At 57.8% G+C, this 17,988-nt stretch overlaps 1 protein-coding gene across 1 annotated transcript; it reads right to left on the bottom strand.

Annotated features, from left to right (window-relative positions):
• Positions 1 to 1,518: 1,518 nt before the first annotated feature.
• Positions 1,519 to 11,502, bottom strand: NOXA1 (NADPH oxidase activator 1). Its single transcript, XM_044453062.1, has 12 exons — positions 11,329 to 11,502; positions 9,933 to 10,015; positions 7,724 to 7,832; positions 7,004 to 7,138; positions 6,412 to 6,519; positions 5,779 to 5,838; positions 5,183 to 5,273; positions 4,510 to 4,568; positions 4,057 to 4,226; positions 3,774 to 3,879; positions 2,651 to 2,774; positions 1,519 to 1,751 (listed from the first exon to the last, which is right to left on the bottom strand). Exons 1-12 carry the CDS (start codon positions 11,500 to 11,502, stop codon positions 1,654 to 1,656), a joined length of 1,317 nt encoding a protein of 438 aa, XP_044308997.1. The 3' UTR covers positions 1,519 to 1,653.
• Positions 11,503 to 17,988: the final 6,486 nt, after the last annotated feature.

The raw sequence follows: 17,988 nt of genomic DNA, 5'->3' as shown, positions 1-17,988 counted from the left end.
AGAGAGGATGCACCACAAGCGGCTTGCTGTGGATCTCCGTTTAGTGCAGAATTTGGCTGCCAATGTAGCGAGTGCTCAAGGGCAACGGATTAAAAATAAAGTTGAAATCTTGCTGGCTAGTTGGTTCCATTTAATTTCAAAACAAAGAGCAATGGGGAACAGGATACCCCACTGGGCAGTCCGGCTGGCTTTCGCAAGACAACTGGAAGCACTCACACCTTTATTTAAGAAAATCAGAACATCAGCTTTCCATCACTAGTTACCCCAGTATAATTCAGAAGCATTTATTGCGCCTTGGTGGGTCCTTCACTGTCACGGTAAATAGGTGCTTTACGCAAAAGCCTTCCTCCTTCCAGGCCACTCCTGTGCCTTCAGAGCATTTCCATGCTGCTCTTTCTTTTTTAAGTAAGAAAAATGAGCCGTTTTTCTGGCTATCCCACTAAATCGTGCTAAAGCAAACGCACGCATTCAGTTGCATTCAGCGCTGCGCCACCTTGTGGTTGTGCGGTGGAGCGCACAGGAAAAACGTTGCGGGAAACACTGCAGAGCAGCCGATCTTAATCCCGCCAAGAAGCGGCCCGCCTGGTAAAGTGGTGGGTGGCGCGGCCTTGATGCCACCCAAAATGCAGAGTGCGAGAAAGAGAAAGGCCGCCTCTACCTACAGCTGCTCACACCGCTGCTTGTGTGGCTTCTCCGGGACACTGTGGGGGAAGGGAGCACAGGTATGTGGCACTGCATACCTGCGAGGTGAGTCCAGAGCGCCGAGGCTTGCCAAACATTCGCTGACCTTCTGCCGCCGGGGATCAGGCATGCCGAAGCGCTGGGAGTGCCTGCTGCACGGCGCAAGGGGAACGGCCGCCAGGGGCTTCACAAGCGAAGCCACTCACAGGCGCATGCCTGGTAAAGCCATTAATTAGGGACTTAAAATTAGCCAGATGCATCACGGTTGATAAAGCTGTTCCCAGGAGCCAGGCCATAAACGCAGAGCGATAACAAGCACACACAAGGGACATTTTGCAATGCGCGGCTGTTTCGCATGTTTTTTTTCACACAAAGCTGTAAAATCCATGTTTTTCCTGGCACATGTCCTTTTCCTGCAGGAAAGAGCCGGCACCACCTAGTTCATGGCCTCCTTCTGTCAACAGAGATGTAAACATACGGACTGCAGCGAAGGGTGGGATTTCCTCAGAGGGATGAGAGGCCTTGGCAACACGACCGGCCAAGGGTCCTGGCAATGCGGCCCGCCTCGAAGGGCAGGTGCTCATCACAGCAGTCCCCCCCGAACGACGCCCCCCAGGCCTCACAAGAGGAAACAGGGCGCAGAATAAATGCAGTCGCGTCCCAAATCCGCCCCAGGATACTTGCAGGGAACGACCGATTGCTGCCGGGAACGTTACTCTTCCGCCAGCCCCTGCGAGGACTGCAGCGAAGCTGAGAAAGGACAGGGCCATCGGAGGGGGCGGGCAGGCGCTGAAAGCAACCTTGCCCCCCCCCCCAGAAACACAGAACTCCCCTCTGAACCCAAAGAACGCTGGCGCTGGAGGATGGAGCAAGCCGCTCCCTGCGGGAAAAGGAAAACTGTTCGAGGCAGAGGAGCACCTGGAAGGTGACAGAGCCGGGCAGAGCTCCGTGAGCAAAGGCGCCTCTTCTCCACTACAGGCAGGCCACCTCCACATCCTTCCGCACCGCAAAGCACTTTGGGAAGATGCCAACGGCCCCCTGGCAGCGTCCTTCCAGCCATTCCTCGTTCACTGCGGGAAGACAAGCGGGGCGGGGTGAGGAGGAGCCACGACTGACGGGAAGCGAGGCGAGGGCGGTGGGATGCCAGGGGGGAGCCACGGGACCGGCCCCACCCCTGGGGGCAGCTGAGCCGGCCGGGGCAACAGAACAAACAGGCGCTCGAGCGAGCTTTGTGGAACGTGGATGGCGGCGGCGGCAGCTGGAAGCTTTGCGTGCTGAGGATGCGATTCTGTCTGATTTTAGGCAGGAAAAGGGGCCACAGCACAGCCATGCTGGGCCTTGCCTGCTTCCTCCCTGGCTCGGCTTGCGCAGGAGCAGCCCCGGGGTTTTAAAAAGCTGCACCTGCGGCAGAGGCAGTGCAATGGCCCCCGGGGGTTAAGGTTTGGGACAGGGTGCGGGGATGGGTGTGGGACAGCGGCATAGGGAATCCGGCAGGGAAGTGCCTTCGGCCCCTGCAGGCAGCCGGGATCTGGGCCGTTCCGATGGCCAGAGCCGGAACAAGCTCCAGAGTTCTCCCAGGCCAGGCCCGGCCCCAGGCCCTGCGTGCCGAGGAGCGTCCCCGGGGGCCGGCCCCGCGGCCCGTTTGCTCTCGTGGCCCTTTGACCACTGCGCGCAGGGCTGGGACTCAGGCGCCGCGGGTTCAAGCCCCACCCAGCCAGCGAAGCGACCAGGTGGCTGGGCCAACGCAGCCTCTCAGCCTAGCCTATCTCACAGGGTCGCTGTGGGCATACGAGTGAGAGGAGGAGGCGGCGGCGGCGGCAATAAGTTTGTTATAAGAAAAAGTGGCATATTAATCAATTAATTGATTGATTTCCAACCCTTCCGCAGTAGCCAGAGAGCACCCTAAGGAACCGCTCCCAGGTGCCCTTCCATGCCCTGCAGCCCTGCTCCGGGTTCCCTGCCCCGTCACCTTCAGCAAGAACCTCCAGAGTGTCGCCTTCCGTAAAATTCAGGTCCTCTTGCGCCTGGCCGGCGTAGGAATGACATGCCACCATGTGGTACAGCACGGGCCTGTCCAGGCGGTCTTCTTTACCCTTCAAAATGCACAAAACAGGGTTGAACCGGAACAGGCAATGGGATGGGGCGGCACATGGGTCCTGCGCTGGCAGAGGGACTTTGGACTGCACCCAGAGGATGCCCTTGTGGAATGTTATGGCCTAAGTAAACGGAATCTCCCTGCAAGTAGAAAGCTAGCAGGATATCAAGTCCCTCTCCCTGTGGTGCTAGTCTTCTGCTTGAAGGGAACTGCAGTTTCGTCCTTTCTGGGTAAGGAGCTTGCATAGCAGGAGCTCAAAAAAGCTGCCCTCAGCTCCCCCAGATATCATCCACGTACCGCCCCTTTTCCTAAGCCACTTTGGGGAACCGTCTTGGCTGGAAAGGAGAGGGCAAAACGAGGAGGCAAAGCCGAGACCCAGTCCTGCAAGCTTTTTCGGGTAGTCACAGCTGCCTCCTCACTCCTTCCCCTCCCTTTCCCCAAACTCTGATTGCTTGGGCTGATTTGCAGGTTTTCCCCATCCCTAAAAGCTGAAATCCTTGTCTCTTAAGGCGTAGTTAAGCCACGAGAGTCTCAATCTGAAGCACGCCCCGATCCGCCGTGCGCCTGCTGTGTTCGGTCCCACCCACCAGGGGCGTCTCTGCTCCGCTCCCCCATCAGAGCCGAGGGCCGAGCACGGGGCTGCACCCCGGGGTAGGCTGAGCCGGAAAGGCCTCGGGGGGCCACTCTGCCGTAGCTCGCGGGGCTACATCTGAGGCCGTGTTGGGCTACGTTCACTGCAGAGAGAGACGCTTCAGAACGCGCAGGAATTTCCCTGGGCAACTTCCTGGCCCGCGAATCGGAGCGCCAGGCCATTCCGGCGCCAGCACCCCAGTGTGCAGTCGCCGCAAGGCGCCCTGAGCTCTTCAGGCACCGGGCCGGAGAGAAACGGGGCAAGCAGAGCTCTTCCCGGCAATGCACCAGCCACTCCCGCCTCCTCGCCTGGCCGGGTTGGGCCAGGATGGCAAAAGGAAGAGGCCCCATTCTGCCAGGTACGCACATGAGCCCAGAGGTCCAGCTGGTCACCTTGCGCCCCTTCCCACGCGGTCCAGAGGTCCTCATCATTGTGAATCGGGGCCAGCTCGTCGCTCTCTGGAAGCTGGTACCTGCAGCGGGTTGGGACACGGCTGGAACTCTGAGTGTACGATCGGGCCAAGAGGAAGGCAAGGCTCCTTGTTCAGGTGGGAAAGGCAAGGCGGCGGAGGCCCCCCCCCCGGGAACCCGGCCCCCAGGATCAGGGTATCGGAGGGGGGGTGGCCGCCTCGCGGGCTCGCAGGACCGACCTCAGCGTCATCCGGGCAGCCTGCCGCTGGCACTCCTCCTGCAGCAGAAGGCGGAGGCCGGCGAGGGTCGGCGGGACGCCCGCCTCCACCCTGACGGCGTAGGTCGCGTGCAGCTTCAGCAGCACCGGCCTCGTGCCGGCGAATGCCGTTCCCGCCCGTGCCGAGCAGGCCTGCTGGAGAGATGGGAAGCGAGCCGGCCGGCGTGAACCCGGGCGCCAGAGCGCTCCGAAGCGCACCGCAGCCTCGCAGTGGGAGCGCAGAGACCACGGGCTCGGCGTGTGCGATCCGGCAAGCGCCGGCGGAGGTGAGAGGATCCCGGGTGGCCGTTGGCCTGTGAGCTGCCCCCCAGCTAGCAAGATCAGGCCACGCCACCCAGCGCCCACAGCTCAGCCGCCCCCCCGGCTCGGGGCATTGCGGGAGGGTGGCCCCTCGGCAAGGGTGGGGGAGTCTTACCGCAAGGTCGCGCTCGGGATTAGCGTCGGCTGCCCTGCACACCTGCGGCTCTGGCTGGCCTGCAAAGCAAAGCGCGTCGACCCCTTCATGCCGCTGCCCCTCGAGCGTGCCTTTCTGCTGAGTGGCACCGACAGGATCGGTCCCTTCCCAGCAGCCCCAGCACGGTGTCCGGGTGGCACGGAAAGCACCACAACGGCCACCATGCCCCCCTTCCGAAGGGCGGCTGAGACGCCGGGACTCAGCCGGCGCTACACGGGGGAAGAGGCTGAGGCACGCGCTGCTGCGGAGCTTTTGGGAATGCGGTGCCTTGTGCTTGGCCACACCCACTGTGGCAGCCATTTTGTGCGAGCGCCTGCGTGCTCAGAGTTTCAGAGATGCTCACGAATGCCCAAACGTTTAAGATCCCTGCCAGCACCACTTTGGTTCAAACATGTGGGACCTTTTCTCATGACTAAGCATGAAGGTGAAGGCATGCACTCTGGCTGTGCTCAGAAGCAACTTTGATGCCAATTATTCATAGATTTGTGTATTTCATGTGGAGAAACTGGTACTAAAAAGAGGAACCTGGGTTCATTGCCTCTTTGAGCTTTAATTCAAACGAAGTCTTTACATCCTACGAAGTCTTTCCATCCTGAAATCTTTCTTGCTCCATCACACCCTCACAAATACCTACCTTGTGGCTGACTCGATTCAAGTAACTTTGGTGTCCCGTGGACCCAGCTGGGGGGAGCTTTTCCAGGCGGTGGGGGGCCCCCATTCCTAATCTTTTGAAAGAAGAAGGAAACACTCCATTATTCCAAATCGCTGGCCAAAAAGATACTCCCCCGGAGTGAAAGCAAGGGGGATGTGGCGAGGAAGATAAGCTTGCCTCGGGGAAAGAGCCGGCCAAAGGAAACAGTGCAGAAGAGGCAAGCCGCCAGCTTTTCCGCGACCTCTGTAGCCATGGCTTCAGAGCAGTTTCTTCTGCAGCTCCCAGCCCGGGGGGGGGGGGGGTGCTGTTTCTGCCCCGGTTTGATTATGTTTCACTGGCTGAACTGAGCTGCTTTCAAGGGGCTGCCCTGTCCCGGGAAGTCAGAGAGGAGCCTGGGCAAAGTGAGCAGGGGAGGAGGAGGCATTTCTGTGCCGAGGCTCTGGAAAAGAAACGCCCGCTCCTACACGCCTGTGAAGGCAGAGCAGCCCAGCCACGGAGCGAGGCCGGCAAGGGATGCCCCTGCGGCAGCAGCCCACGCACTCATCCCGCCCCGTGACAGCCCCGCTTCCCCTCCTTACCCGTGGCTGCAGACCACGAAAGGCGTTCAAACTGTGCTCTTCAAAAGCGGAGGAGATCACCTGAGACGGGAAGCAGATGCTGTTCCAGGCACACACTCTTCATGGATGGAGTGTGAAGCAGGCCTGCCACACCTGCGGCCCAAGGGCATGTGCAGACTTTGGAGGGTCCCCCGCAGGCCCTGCCCCTCCTCCACCTGCGGCTCCTTGGAGGGCCTTGCAGCCTCCCCCCCCCCATCCTAGAAGGCTGACATGGCTCCCCCAAGGCTGAAGCGCCAGCAGGAAAAGCTTTACGGAAACACGCCAGGGTCTAGAGTAGCTTGTCACTGCCCCTTTTGCCTTTGGCCTCGCAGTTTCTCAGAACGGCATTCAGCCCTCACTGAGAATCCCCTCCCTGCACACAGACAATTAGCTTATCAAGGAAAAGAGGAGTTTAGATCTCTTGCGTGTGACATTACAGGTTTCCACATGGAGGGACCCATTTTGGGTTTTTCTGTCATTTTTTCTCCACCCCTCCAACTCAGTTTGGAATTTAAAGATGCACAGCCTAGAAGTGGGTTGACCACCTCAGTGAGGACTAGGCTCATGACATACAATAACATTGCCCCTCTTTAGCCATGGAATTGCAGGGCCTACCTTGGGCTGGCCCAGAAAATCCTTTTCTTCCAGCTCATCCACATCCTTTGCTGGAGGTCTGAAAACCTCTCCCAGAGGGACGCTTCGGGGTTCCAGGAAGAGATGATCCTAAGGTAGGATTTATTTATTAGCTTTATATCCCACCTTTTTTATTACAAAGAACTCAAAGCGGGTTACATCCTTCTCTCAATTTTATCTTGACCACGACAACCCTGTGAGGTAGGCTGGCCTGGGAGTCTATGACTGGTCCAGAGTTGCCCAGTTGGCTCCGTGGCTGAGTGGGGACTCGAACCCTGGTTGCCTGAGTCCCACTCACACGTTCTTAACCGCCACATTGCACAGGCTCTCATTTATGTATTTATTTATCTGAACTCTGCTTGTTTATTTATTTAGAAATCCCATCCCTCAGCAAACAAAAACCAAAGTGTCTTAAATCTGCACAGTGAGGCAACGCGGCCTCTGTGCTCAGGCCTGCAGCGAAGGCACGGCGTGCGCGGGACGGGGTGGAGAGGGACGAGGGGAAGAGCCACGCCGTCCCGCACAGGCAGAAGCAAGGGCCCCTCCATTGCCCGAGCCTCACTGCCCGGCTTACCTGCACCTGCTCCAGAGCAGTCCTCAGCTGGGCCCTCGGGCCCTTGAGGGAGCTGCTGCCAGCTTCCTCCAGCACCCGCCGGGCATCCTGCCACCTCCCGAGCCAGCAGTGGGCGGCAGCCATGTTGTGTAGCACCTGCGGCAAAGACCAGAGGGCACGTGCTGGAGGTCCCACCGGAATTTTTGGCGGAGAGGAGCAGGGAAAGCAGCTCCGCGGAAGCACAGTGGCCCTGGCTCTCCCGCCCGGCATTTCAAGCGCAGAAGAGTCCGGGCGGACGGTGTGCATCCTCCAAAGGCTTGGCTGCTCTGCGGGGTCTCCGTGGGCTCTCCAACGTGGCACCCTCACTTGCGCAGCCCCTCCTGGCTTTTCTCACGGTATTCCCAGGAACGGTTCAGCTGGGAGCGGCCCTTTTCCCGCATCGCTGAGCTGCGAATTTGGCCGTGGGACCAGCGGAGTGGGCTGCCGAAAAGCCACATTCGGCCGCCTGGTTCCCCACCCCGGCTAGAGCTGCGTGAAGTCTATCGTCTGTGCGCGCACACACACACAAGCACAATTTTGACTCGCCCTGGGAGAAAAAGGCCACAGTGCTGACTTCTCAGGAGCTCCTACGAGGGAGCCCTCCTAGACGGGGGCCGTAGGGAGGGGGCACGGTGGCCAAGTGCCAGCCACGCCAGCCGGACGGCAGCTTCGGTTCTGCAGCTGCCTCGAGCACACCCTTACCTCCCAGGCAAACAACACGAACTTGAGACCCAGTTGCTTGTAATCAATGCACATGTTCTTCCGGAGGTGCATCCATGCTGACTGGAAGTCGTTCAGGGCATCTTCATACCTGCCGTGGGAAGAGCGGGGAAGGAAGCCAGTCTGAGAAGTGGTGCGCATTTTTGCTTCACTCGTACACAGAGCCGGCTTCGCACGGGTTGGAACCCCTCTCAGCTGATACAGCGAGGCCTTCAAGCAGCCATGCAGCCTCCACCGCTGGGTGCATTGTGCCCGTCCCATAAGGAGGAAGCCATGATGACTGGAAGCAAGAGGCAGAGGCCTTGTCGTCCCCAGAATGAGAGGACCGTCCTCTCCATTCCTGGGGGAGGGGTGACCAGTGCAGGGGGTCGAGGAGCTGCAAAGAACCTGTCCTCCAGCCTCTTAACCTGCCATGTCTTCACCTGCTTGGCCTGCAACACCAGGAGCTGGTTGGGCTGCCACCTTGTGACTGAAGATGTCAGTGCAAGCTTCAGCGGCACAATTGCACTCAGATCAATAATGGTTTTGAAGCAAAATGGCCCCAGAGCGCACCTCCGTAGGGACTTGGTCTCCTTAGTGGGGCTGCTAAGCTTCAGGAGTCTGGACTTCACAGACTCGGTGTCATGGGGACGATACGCCATCTTTTACTCACATGTCTTCGCATCTATTACCTTTTATTTGCATCTATTTACATACACAGAGGGTCCAAAAAAGCAACGCCCTGCTCATAGAAGCCTGACATCTATTGACAGAAAGTGATAGCATAGTCCTCAAACAGAAATAAAGATTTACGTTAATTAAAATTAATTAATATAAATGAGCCAATATGCTTGAAAACCAAATCCCCCCAAGGTGCAAACTTCTAGGGCTTGGTTCTGATGTATGCCAAGCCCCAGGTGTTCAGGTTCCAGGGACGGGCAGGTAAACGTGTCCTCTGATCATCACAGAATATAATGAAGTCTGGGCTTAGGAGGGTTTTCGGCACGTGGCGGGAGGGGTTGAGATGCCAAAAGTACCAGAGGGCAAGCTTGAAAGTTTCCTCCCAGTACCTGAAGCTCAGGCAACGTGTTTCAGGGGAAAATGGCAAGCGGCTAAGACTGGGAATGGAGGGAAAGGGGCACGCGCTGCTCCGGGACTCCTGGATTTGGCCCGGGCCAGAGGCTTGGCACGCCTGCTGTCGGGCTGGAGCAGAAGCCGAGGGACCAGGATTCCGCTGAAACGGGAGGGCATGGTTTGTTCTTGGCCCCGCCCCTTGGCTCCTGGCTCCGCCCACCAGGAAAGGCTGCCCCTTTGGAATGGGATGCCTCCCTCCGCAGCCCTCACTATGCCCAGTTCTGGGCTTCCCATTGGCAGCCGGTTGTGTGAACGGGCTGCCGGTCAGGGTGGACGCCTGCCCTGCCTGGATCCCGTGCGGCTTGTTACACTCCTGCTTAATCTTTTCATCCATGACATGGAAGAAGGGGTGAACAGTCTGCTGATCAAAGTCGCAGACGATACTAAAATGGGGGCAGCGGCCACAACTGAGGAGCAGGTACTCCGGCTCCAAAAGGATCTGGACAGACTATGGAAGTGGGCAGGAGACAACAGGATGGCGTTCAATGTGGATAAGTGCAAGGTCTTGCACTTGGGGCATAGGAATAAGCGTCATAAGTACAGGTTAGGGGACAAGTGGCTGGAGAGCAGCGCTTGTGAAAGGGACCTTGGGGTGCTGGTTGACTGCAGGCTAAACATGAGCCAGCAGTGTGATGCGGTGGTCAAGAGGGCGAATGCCACCCTTGATAGCATAGCCAGAAGTGTGGCTTCCAGATCGAGAGAGGTATTACTACCACTCTACACGACTCTAGTGCGCCTGCAACTGGAGTATTGTGCTCAGTTTTGGGCCCCTCATTACAGGAAGGATATAGCCAGGTTGGAGTCAGTGCAGTGTAGGGCCACAAGGTTGGTGGCCGGTTTGCAGGGGATGCCGTATGAGGCGAGACCGAGGGAAGACTCAGAGGGGATCTGTTGGCAACATACAGGTATGAGGGGGTATCACACGGAGGTGAGTAGAGACCTGTCCTCCCCTGCAGAGGAAGGCAGGACTTGCTCCAACGGAGCCAAGCTCAGGGAACCCCTAGATGGCCTGGGAGACCCCTTCTGACTTGCTCTGCTTCTATGTTTCTATGCCCTGAGCAGGAGGGGCGGCACTCACCTTTCCAGCCGCAGGCAGACGTACCCTCTCTGGAAGAACCCCACGGCCAGGCAGCTGTCTTTGCAAACGGCCTGGTCAAATGCCTGCAGGCAGAAGAAGGGCAGCCGCTGAGGCCGGGGACGGCTGGCTCTGTTCCGTTCGCTCGCAAGGAAGGAATCGGGCCGAGGACAAGCTCGGGGGGCCTCGCTGGTTTGGCTGGGCCACACGCTGGGCGGCTTGTGGGCGGAAGAAGGTGGCCACCCTGCCTCACCCGGCCTCCTCCCCACAGCATGGCCGCCAGGGCTGCCCTGGGGTTTTGAGGCCCTCGGGGGGCCCCCGCCACGGCCTGCACCCCGGCGGGGGCTCCTGGATGCTCCCTTGGTGGCCCACACGTTCCCTGCTTCCTGTCGCTTTGGCCAGGTGTTGGGGGCGGCGAGAAGGAAGGCAGGAGTCGCTGCGGCTGCTGAGTGAGCGAGGGGCCGAGTGGGGGAGGTGGTCTCGGTGAGCACCTGCTCGCGAGACCCTTCCGTCAACCGGATTCCTGCTGCGGGCCTGGAGGATGCAGTGCCTCAGCGTGCCCAAGCTGTTCGCAGCGGTCTCCGCGGGACTCGGCGGCACCCAACCTCCTTCACCTCACGCTGGTGAGGACCTAGCAGGCCTCACCTGCCCTTCGGCCAGCCCGAGAGGGCCCATGCCAAGGGGGTACGGGCCCCCCCCGGTCAGGCCTGCTGAGCGGAGCGCCCGGCCACGTGCATCCCCCCCCCCCTGTTCCAGCCTGTTCGTCCCCCAAGGCCCCTCGCTCTGGCCCAGGCATCGATGCCACGACCCCCGGTTCCTGGCTTCTGCCCCCCAGGGAAGTTGTAGTAACGATGGAGAGGAGCGGGAGAAGTTGGTGTGGACATTCCTGGGGGAGCCCAGCCCAGGACTGCAGGTTCCTCTTCCCAAATTTTTGCTTTAGGCACGCCTCTCTTTTCTTTCACTAGCTGGTTCAAAGCTTACCTGAATTCAAAAGCAAAGGAAGTGCATACCTGGGAATGCTACAGTCACTGATCTGAAAATATGTCAGGTAATCAGGAAGGAGCCTTGGAAAGCAGGGGGCGGGAGCGCCGTAACTCTTTGTTATGTGTACATTTGGCCGAGGGAAAATGTGTGAGAGGTGAGTGCAGGTGCGGTGTAGGCCTGGGGTGGTGGCTTGCGGCTCAGAGGCCCGGCTGCTTGTCCCGGCGTGTCCTTGAAGCCCATTGAGTGACTTCGGGCCAGTCCCCGATTCTCAGCCTGCCCACCTTGCAGGGTTGCTGTGAGGTTAGAATGGGGAGGCAGGGCGCACACAGGCCACCCAGGGGGAAAAGGTGCGATACACATCCAGCGAAATCCTGGCTTCGGAGCGGCGAGGAGTGGAATGAGGCTTCTCACTCACCTCCAAAGCTCGGTCCAGGTCCCCTTGGAGGAGAAGCACCGAGCCGATGTTGAAATGGATCTTGGAGGTCGGGCCGGCGATGCCGCGGAAGAGGCGTAAGGCGGCCGCCCGGTCCCCCTTCTCCAGGGCCAGGACACCTTCATTCCAGAGCCGGACCAGCTCCCGGTAGCCCATGGTCCGCCGAGAGGGCGATCCCCGCAGCCGCCGACCGCGCTCGGAGCGGCGCAAAACAGGAAGCCGAGCGCCGCCTGCTCCTCCCGCCGTCCAAGCCGGGCCGGGCCGGGCCGGGCCCCGCCGCCGCTCGCAGGAGGAAATGCAGGCTGGGCGGGGGCGGCCCACGAGCGAGCGCCTCCGTGCCCGCCCCCCCGCGCCCCCCCCGCGCCTCGGCCCGGCCCGGCCGGGCGCCCCGCCCCCCGGTGGCTCTTCCCACCTGCCCGGGGCTGCGGAATGTGTGCGGGCGCAGTTTTGCGGTCGTGAAAGCGCTCCGGGGTTTTGCGGGGCGTGTGAAAGGTTGCCACCTTTCTTTTGTTTCCTCCTCCTCCTCCTCCTGGTATCTGTCGCTGGGAAAATTCAGGGAAACCCTGGCAGAAAAGGGCAGCTTATATGTCTTTGTGTTATAAAATGCCTGAGCCCCTGTCTCAGGAAGCAGCCAAAAATGCCAAGCCAGGTCACTGTTTGGCATTTGCTGCCACTTTAAGAAGTGGGGCTTGATGGCCTCCCTGAAGCTGCCAGGGCTGATGAAGCTGCCAGGTTCACAGCACTGCAATCAGCCTCGTTTGCTTGCCAAGACCCACAAGAACCCCTGTGCCTCAGTGATGGTCGTGTTAATCTCCTGCAATCAAGTGCTGTGCACCATGCCCACCTTTCCCCTTCCTCCGACTGCCTTCCCCTTATTTCGTCATCCGCTGCCCTTCTGCTGGGCCATGTGACTCAGAATCTATAAAACACTCTGTGCATGTTCTGAAAGCTTGTCCTTGGCTGTGGAGGCCACTACCCGGGAGCACGCTGCCGTCAGTCACTGCTGGGGGCCTGGGCAATCTCACCCATGGAAACGCCGGGGTTCGTGGCGATTCCGTCTTCCCTACGGGTCCTGGTGAGCCGTTCTCGCCCTTAGTAAAGAGACTCTGACACTATGAAGGCCTTTCGTTAGAAAGAAAGTGGAGAATTGCTGCCCAGAAGTGTCAGGGCCATTTCCCACATCGCGGGCCAAAATGCTCCAGCAGATGGCCTTGTTTGATCTGGGAGGGATGCCAGCAGGTCCCTGTCTGAGGTTTTTGCGGGGGCTCTTCCTGACCACACTCCCGAGGGCCCATCTTTCAGCCGACGCTTCAGATCTGGTGAAACAGCCTACTCTGAAAAACCTGCATGGAAGATGGGCTGGGCCTCAGGCTCCCCCGGGGGCCAAGTCTGGCCCTTGAGGAGGTGGAATCCAGGCCGCTCAGGCCTGCCAGACGGCCTTCCCTCCTCCCTTCCCTGCAATGGCTGATGGTTGGGTGACGTTGGAGCTTTTCGCTCCTGGCTCCAGCTGCACATGCATCGCCTGTGGTTGAATTCCTGGGCCTGGGATGTCAGTTAAAACACACAGGTGGCTGCCACGATGTGAAGCTGCCCCTTTGGGGCTGAGCCCTTCCTGGGGTTTGCGGTCGGCCTGCCAGCTGCTGCAGCGCAGCCCCCAGTCGCTTGTCCGAAGGGGCATGTGGCACGTGGGTCCAGCGAGGTCCTAGGGACACGCCTCACGCCGTGTTTGCCCTTGCGCGCCCAGCTCTTCCTTGTCCGTGCAGCGAGCACCCTGGACATTCCCGGCTCCGGAAGCGTCCGCTGGGCCTGCCATGCTTGCGTGCCCAAAGCTAACCAGAGCCAATCCGAACGTCTGTGAGAAATGGAAAATTACTGCTACTAAGTAGGAAGGTGAAAACCGAAGCGAGGATGAAATAGAGGGCTAGGGTAAGACCATGGAAACCTCTTCAGGCCCAAGGGCCTGAGGACAGAAGCTGCAGAGAGCTGTAACAGAAATAATAGTGCTTCTTGCATCAAAGTCCTGAGGAACGCAAGGGGGTGAGGTTGTGGGCAGCAGTAAAACTGCCACCTTTTGTGGAAGGGAGCAGGAAATCGATTGCTTCTTACAACTGGCCGTAATGAGCTTGGAGGAAGGCCTGTTCATCCGATCTCAGCCTCCCACAAGGTTTGGGAAATGAGTGGGCCTCAAGCAAGGCGGCTAGAAGGCCAAGACGACCTGTTGAACTTTTAGAAAGCAGTGCACATGCTTAATAGGTTCATGAATAACGGACACCCCTCTCATAGGTAATGGGCTCATTAGCATGAACATGGGATGGATGAGCGGGAGGGGGAACGTATCAAGGAATGGGATGATGTAGGCGGACGGCAAAGATTGTGACCTCTTGGCAACCCAGCCAGTGGGAGGAAAGAGGCAGGGTCTGCGAGCCGGGAAAAGGGAATCAAGGCAAGCCCATTGTGGAAACAGTGTGCTGCCTGTGCGGTGGGTGCCCGCCCTTGCAAGAACATCATAAACTATGGCTGCTTGTTATTTTGCCTCCGTATCGTCGCTGCTGGGATTTCATTTCATCCCTTACACGTCCAAGGTTCGGGTGGCAAACTCCATGGGACTTTGCTTTCCAATGCGCATGCATCCCACCACACTGAGAGCGACCCTGGCAAATGACGATGCCAGCAGCACGTGCTGAATCCGTGTTTCCCAGAAGGCCCCATTCCTTGCAACAGGAACAGTTGCCACACATAAGAAATCAGATCGTAGGACAATAACATTTTTTCTGGCCAGTCTTGGGGCATTTGGGTGCTTGAAGGAGGACGGTGTCAGGGGATGGAGAGGCCTCTGGCATCGGGTCGCGACACATGAGGTTTCAGCCATGTGTACGGTGTGAGCAGGGCAGAGGACGAGGGTCGGTACGGTGGAACAGATGCCAGGACCTCACACCGCACTGACCGCAGCCCTCCTGGAGCTGCTCCTCCTCTTCCCCAGTGCAACTTGCTGGGACCCCTTCCTCTCACTCTAGCCCTGCAGAAGCTCAAAATAAAAGCTGCAATGGAGAAAGAGCCCCGCCAACTTAAGGGCAGCCCCCACCCTCTCCTGGCTAGTTGCACAAAGAGAGAAAAAGAAAAAGAAAACCAACCGAATTTATTGGTCATTTGTCCGTGTAAAAACACTAAAAAACAAAACAACCCTCACCCCAACAGGAAAGCTGTAATTGCGGAGGAACTGCTGGTTAGAATTCATATATTACATTATGTACACATCTGAATGCCATTTCTAAATACAATATGTACACAGCCATACAACAGCCGAAACAAACAACAGAAAACCAAGCGAGGTTTGCCAAGAATCCCCAGGGAAACCGAGGGCTCCGATGCCAAGGGGCCAGTGTAACCACTCCAGGCTTCAGCCTGAACCCTTCCATTTGGGGCCGTGGTTCAGCATCATGGATAAGGGCTGCAACTCAACCCCAGGATGGCTGCACCACCCCACTGGGGTTGGCGCGATCGGCCTCCACTGGGGAAAGTGGCCTGATTTGAGGGGATCCATATGTGCTCTGGGACAAGAATGGTGTGACGTCTCCACAGTTTTGAACTTCAAGTAACATGGAAAGGGCATCCTGGTCCTTCTGGAAGAAAGTTTCGCTTGCCATTAACAGGTTATGGGCTGGAAAGGTCGCACACTGGATTTCAGGCTGAACAGCCAAGGAGCCGTCGGCAGCGCTGAGCTGGTCTGGCGGTGGGCTCTGGCACCCGGGTCGCTCCTTGAGCGTCTGGACTAAAATGCGGACTGGATGCGATGGCCAGCGACTGGAGACACCGACCTTGGGGGTGGGGCTGCGCCGTACCTACAGGCTAGCCCTTCTCTTCTGCAGCCCAGCAACAGGGCTCGCGGCACCAACCTGGCACCCCCCAGGGCCTTGACCTACAGCTCCCATCACCTGTGCCGGCAAGTATCTGGGGTCCAGTTGCTGGCCCCCCATTACCTTCTACGATGGCCAGCTGGCCAGAAAAAATACATGCTGGTCCTGCTCACATAAACGGATCTGGAAACAGAGAAGTCCCCCAGTGGTGACATAGAAATAAAACGGGGCCTTCTTGAATGTCTGCAGATCAAGCTGATGCGAAAGGCATAAGGACCCAGTAAGATGCTTGGCAACGGTGCAGCTGCTTGTGTGGTCAAGAATTGAGGAATTTGGTGGTGATGCCCCAACCTCCCCTCCCCCCCAGTACCAAAGGAAAGCTAGTTCACTGGTAGGGATACTGGGGAAACCTGCAGACCAATTTCTTCGTTTTGCATATTTGTTATAAGGTGCCATCACAGCCTCTCCAGCTTATGATGACCCTGTGGCTGGACGCCCTCCACCTCCAAGACATCCTGTTCTGGACAGCTCTTGGAAACCGGTGCAAATTAAGCTGTAGAAAAATATGTGTGATTTTAAAAAACTGTCAAATTGTGCAGCTCTCACCCATAACCTAAGAAAATGCATGTTAGGGGGAAATTTGTGAATTGTTCAGCCAATCAGAGTAGGTTCAAGAGTGCAAATACACAGAAACAAATTTGCTCAAATTCTGCACCCTCCAAACAGTGGACGGAAGAGCCAGTGTTGCCCCCAAAGCAACAGCAAAGCCGCTTTTTCTGCCATCCTTGTCCAGTGGTAAGACGTGGTGTCTGTGGGCCATGAGGTTAGGTCTCTTACATCCCCAGTTAGAAACGATGTGAAATGTCTCCCTACAATCCCATCCAAATCATGGCAGACCTATGGATGGCCAGATGTTGCGCATTACAACCTCCATCGCCCCAGCCAACATGGCAAATGAATACCAAGGGTTGTCCTAACCTAGACTCTGTAGGAAAGTTGTCGTGTCTTCATCTTCCCTGTAAAATGGGAACCAAGGCCTAACTCACAGGGTCACTGTGGAAGCTACTGTAGGACAAAGCGCATCGTGTTGACCTGCAGTGGGCACCCAGACCCTGTCTTGGACTGTTTGCTAAAATTCAGCCTTGGGGAAAGAAAAAGTTGGGTGCAGGATGCTGGAAATAACGACAGAACAAGAAAATGCACCGGGGAATTTTCTTTTCCTTGGGCCGGCTGCTTGCAATATACTTGGGAATGTGTCGAGTCGATTAAGCGATGGCTTTTGCATTGCACGGCATATTTTGTGCAAGATGTTCTGTGTTATGCATTCTAGGGATCCCTGATGAGGGACAGTATCTGGAATGCTGGACAAGCAGTGCAGAATAAACTGGCACGCGGGTGAGCATTCATCGCTTCCGATTTACAGAACGAAGGTGAGCAGCAGCAGCTGGAAGCTTTGCGTGCTGAGGATGCAATTCTGTCTGATTTTAGGCAGGAAAAGGGGCCACAGCACAGCCATGCTGGGCCTTGCCTGCTTCCTCCCTGGCTCGGCTTGCGCAGGAGCAGCCCCGGGGTTTTAAAAAGCTGCACCTGCGGCAGAGGCAGTGCAATGGCCCCCGGGGGTTAACGCTCGGGACAGGGTGAGGGTGTCACGCAAGCGAGAGCATGGCTACTTAGGAAGGCTGCGTTCCCAGAGACGAACTGTCACGGCCTGATTTTCAGAGAGTATTCTGTGGCACTGACATCTAGGGAGGCCAGCCCTTTGCACGCGTGTCTTAACGTGCAACAGGCCAGATTCTCAGCTGTGCAAATTCCAGTTATCCCCCCAATTCCAGGCTCCCCGATTTCACAGCATGTCCCTAAACATTCTTGTGCTGGAGGAGAGGGGATGCGCGCTGCCCCCCCCCCCCTCGCCCACTTTGGGGCTTGGATCGCCGAGGTCCTCCTGCCACTCTCTCACACGTACATGACGTGACCGCAGGACCACTCGGGAAGCAACAGTTGAGGCCCCCTTCCCCTGACACCCAGCCCCGATCCAGCAGTCCACACCTGCCCAAGGAGACCAGCCGTGCACAGCCAGCGGGATAATCCACTCCAAAGGGCTGAGCATGACTGTCGCTGACACATGGGTTAGCGTATTGTCTGAACCAAGCTGTGCTACCAAGCCATGGTTTGTTACCCACCCAGAGTTTGTTGTCAGGTGTTTGGGGCTGCTGTTTTGGGGAGCTGAAACTTTGTGCCCAAATGAGAAAGCGAGCACTGGAAGAAGACAAGGAGCTGGGCGGCTCTGCAGCCTACGGTCCACCCCCCACAGCAGGAGGCCAGGCCTGTGCATTTCGGAAGAAGCACCCCATTGCCTCACCTCAGACCGCTCTTCTGCCCCAAATATTCTTAAGTGGGAAAGTTACCACGTACTCTCTGCCTGCCAGCCTGGGATATCCAGCACCCACAGCTTCTGCTTCCATATTGTGGTGCCTGCATCTCTTCCTCACTGCTGATTTTTTTTTTAAGGGTCAGCCACAAGTTTTCAGAATTATCATTAAGGGCTGGAAGCTCGTGGTGTTGTTGCTTAAAGGAATGCTGTGCTTCCCCCCGTACTGAATTCTGCATCAACTCCCAATTCTGTGACTGTGGATAAAAGGTTATGCATGCAACCTTGAAGGATGCATGTGGTCCGGGAGGGATTGCAAGATGTTTTGAAAAGCTTCTGACTTTAAAGACTCTCTAAGAAAGAAGCAGACATTGTGGGGGGGGGGGGGGGGGGGGGGGGGAGGGGGGGGGGGGGGGGGGG

This window comes from Varanus komodoensis, unplaced genomic scaffold (genome assembly GCF_004798865.1).
Source record: "Varanus komodoensis strain SLA01 unplaced genomic scaffold, ASM479886v1 scaffold77, whole genome shotgun sequence".
NCBI classification, from domain to species: Eukaryota; Metazoa; Chordata; class Lepidosauria; order Squamata; family Varanidae; genus Varanus; species Varanus komodoensis.
Note: the sequence above shows the minus strand (reverse complement) of the source record. Positions and strands in the feature narration are given on the sequence as shown.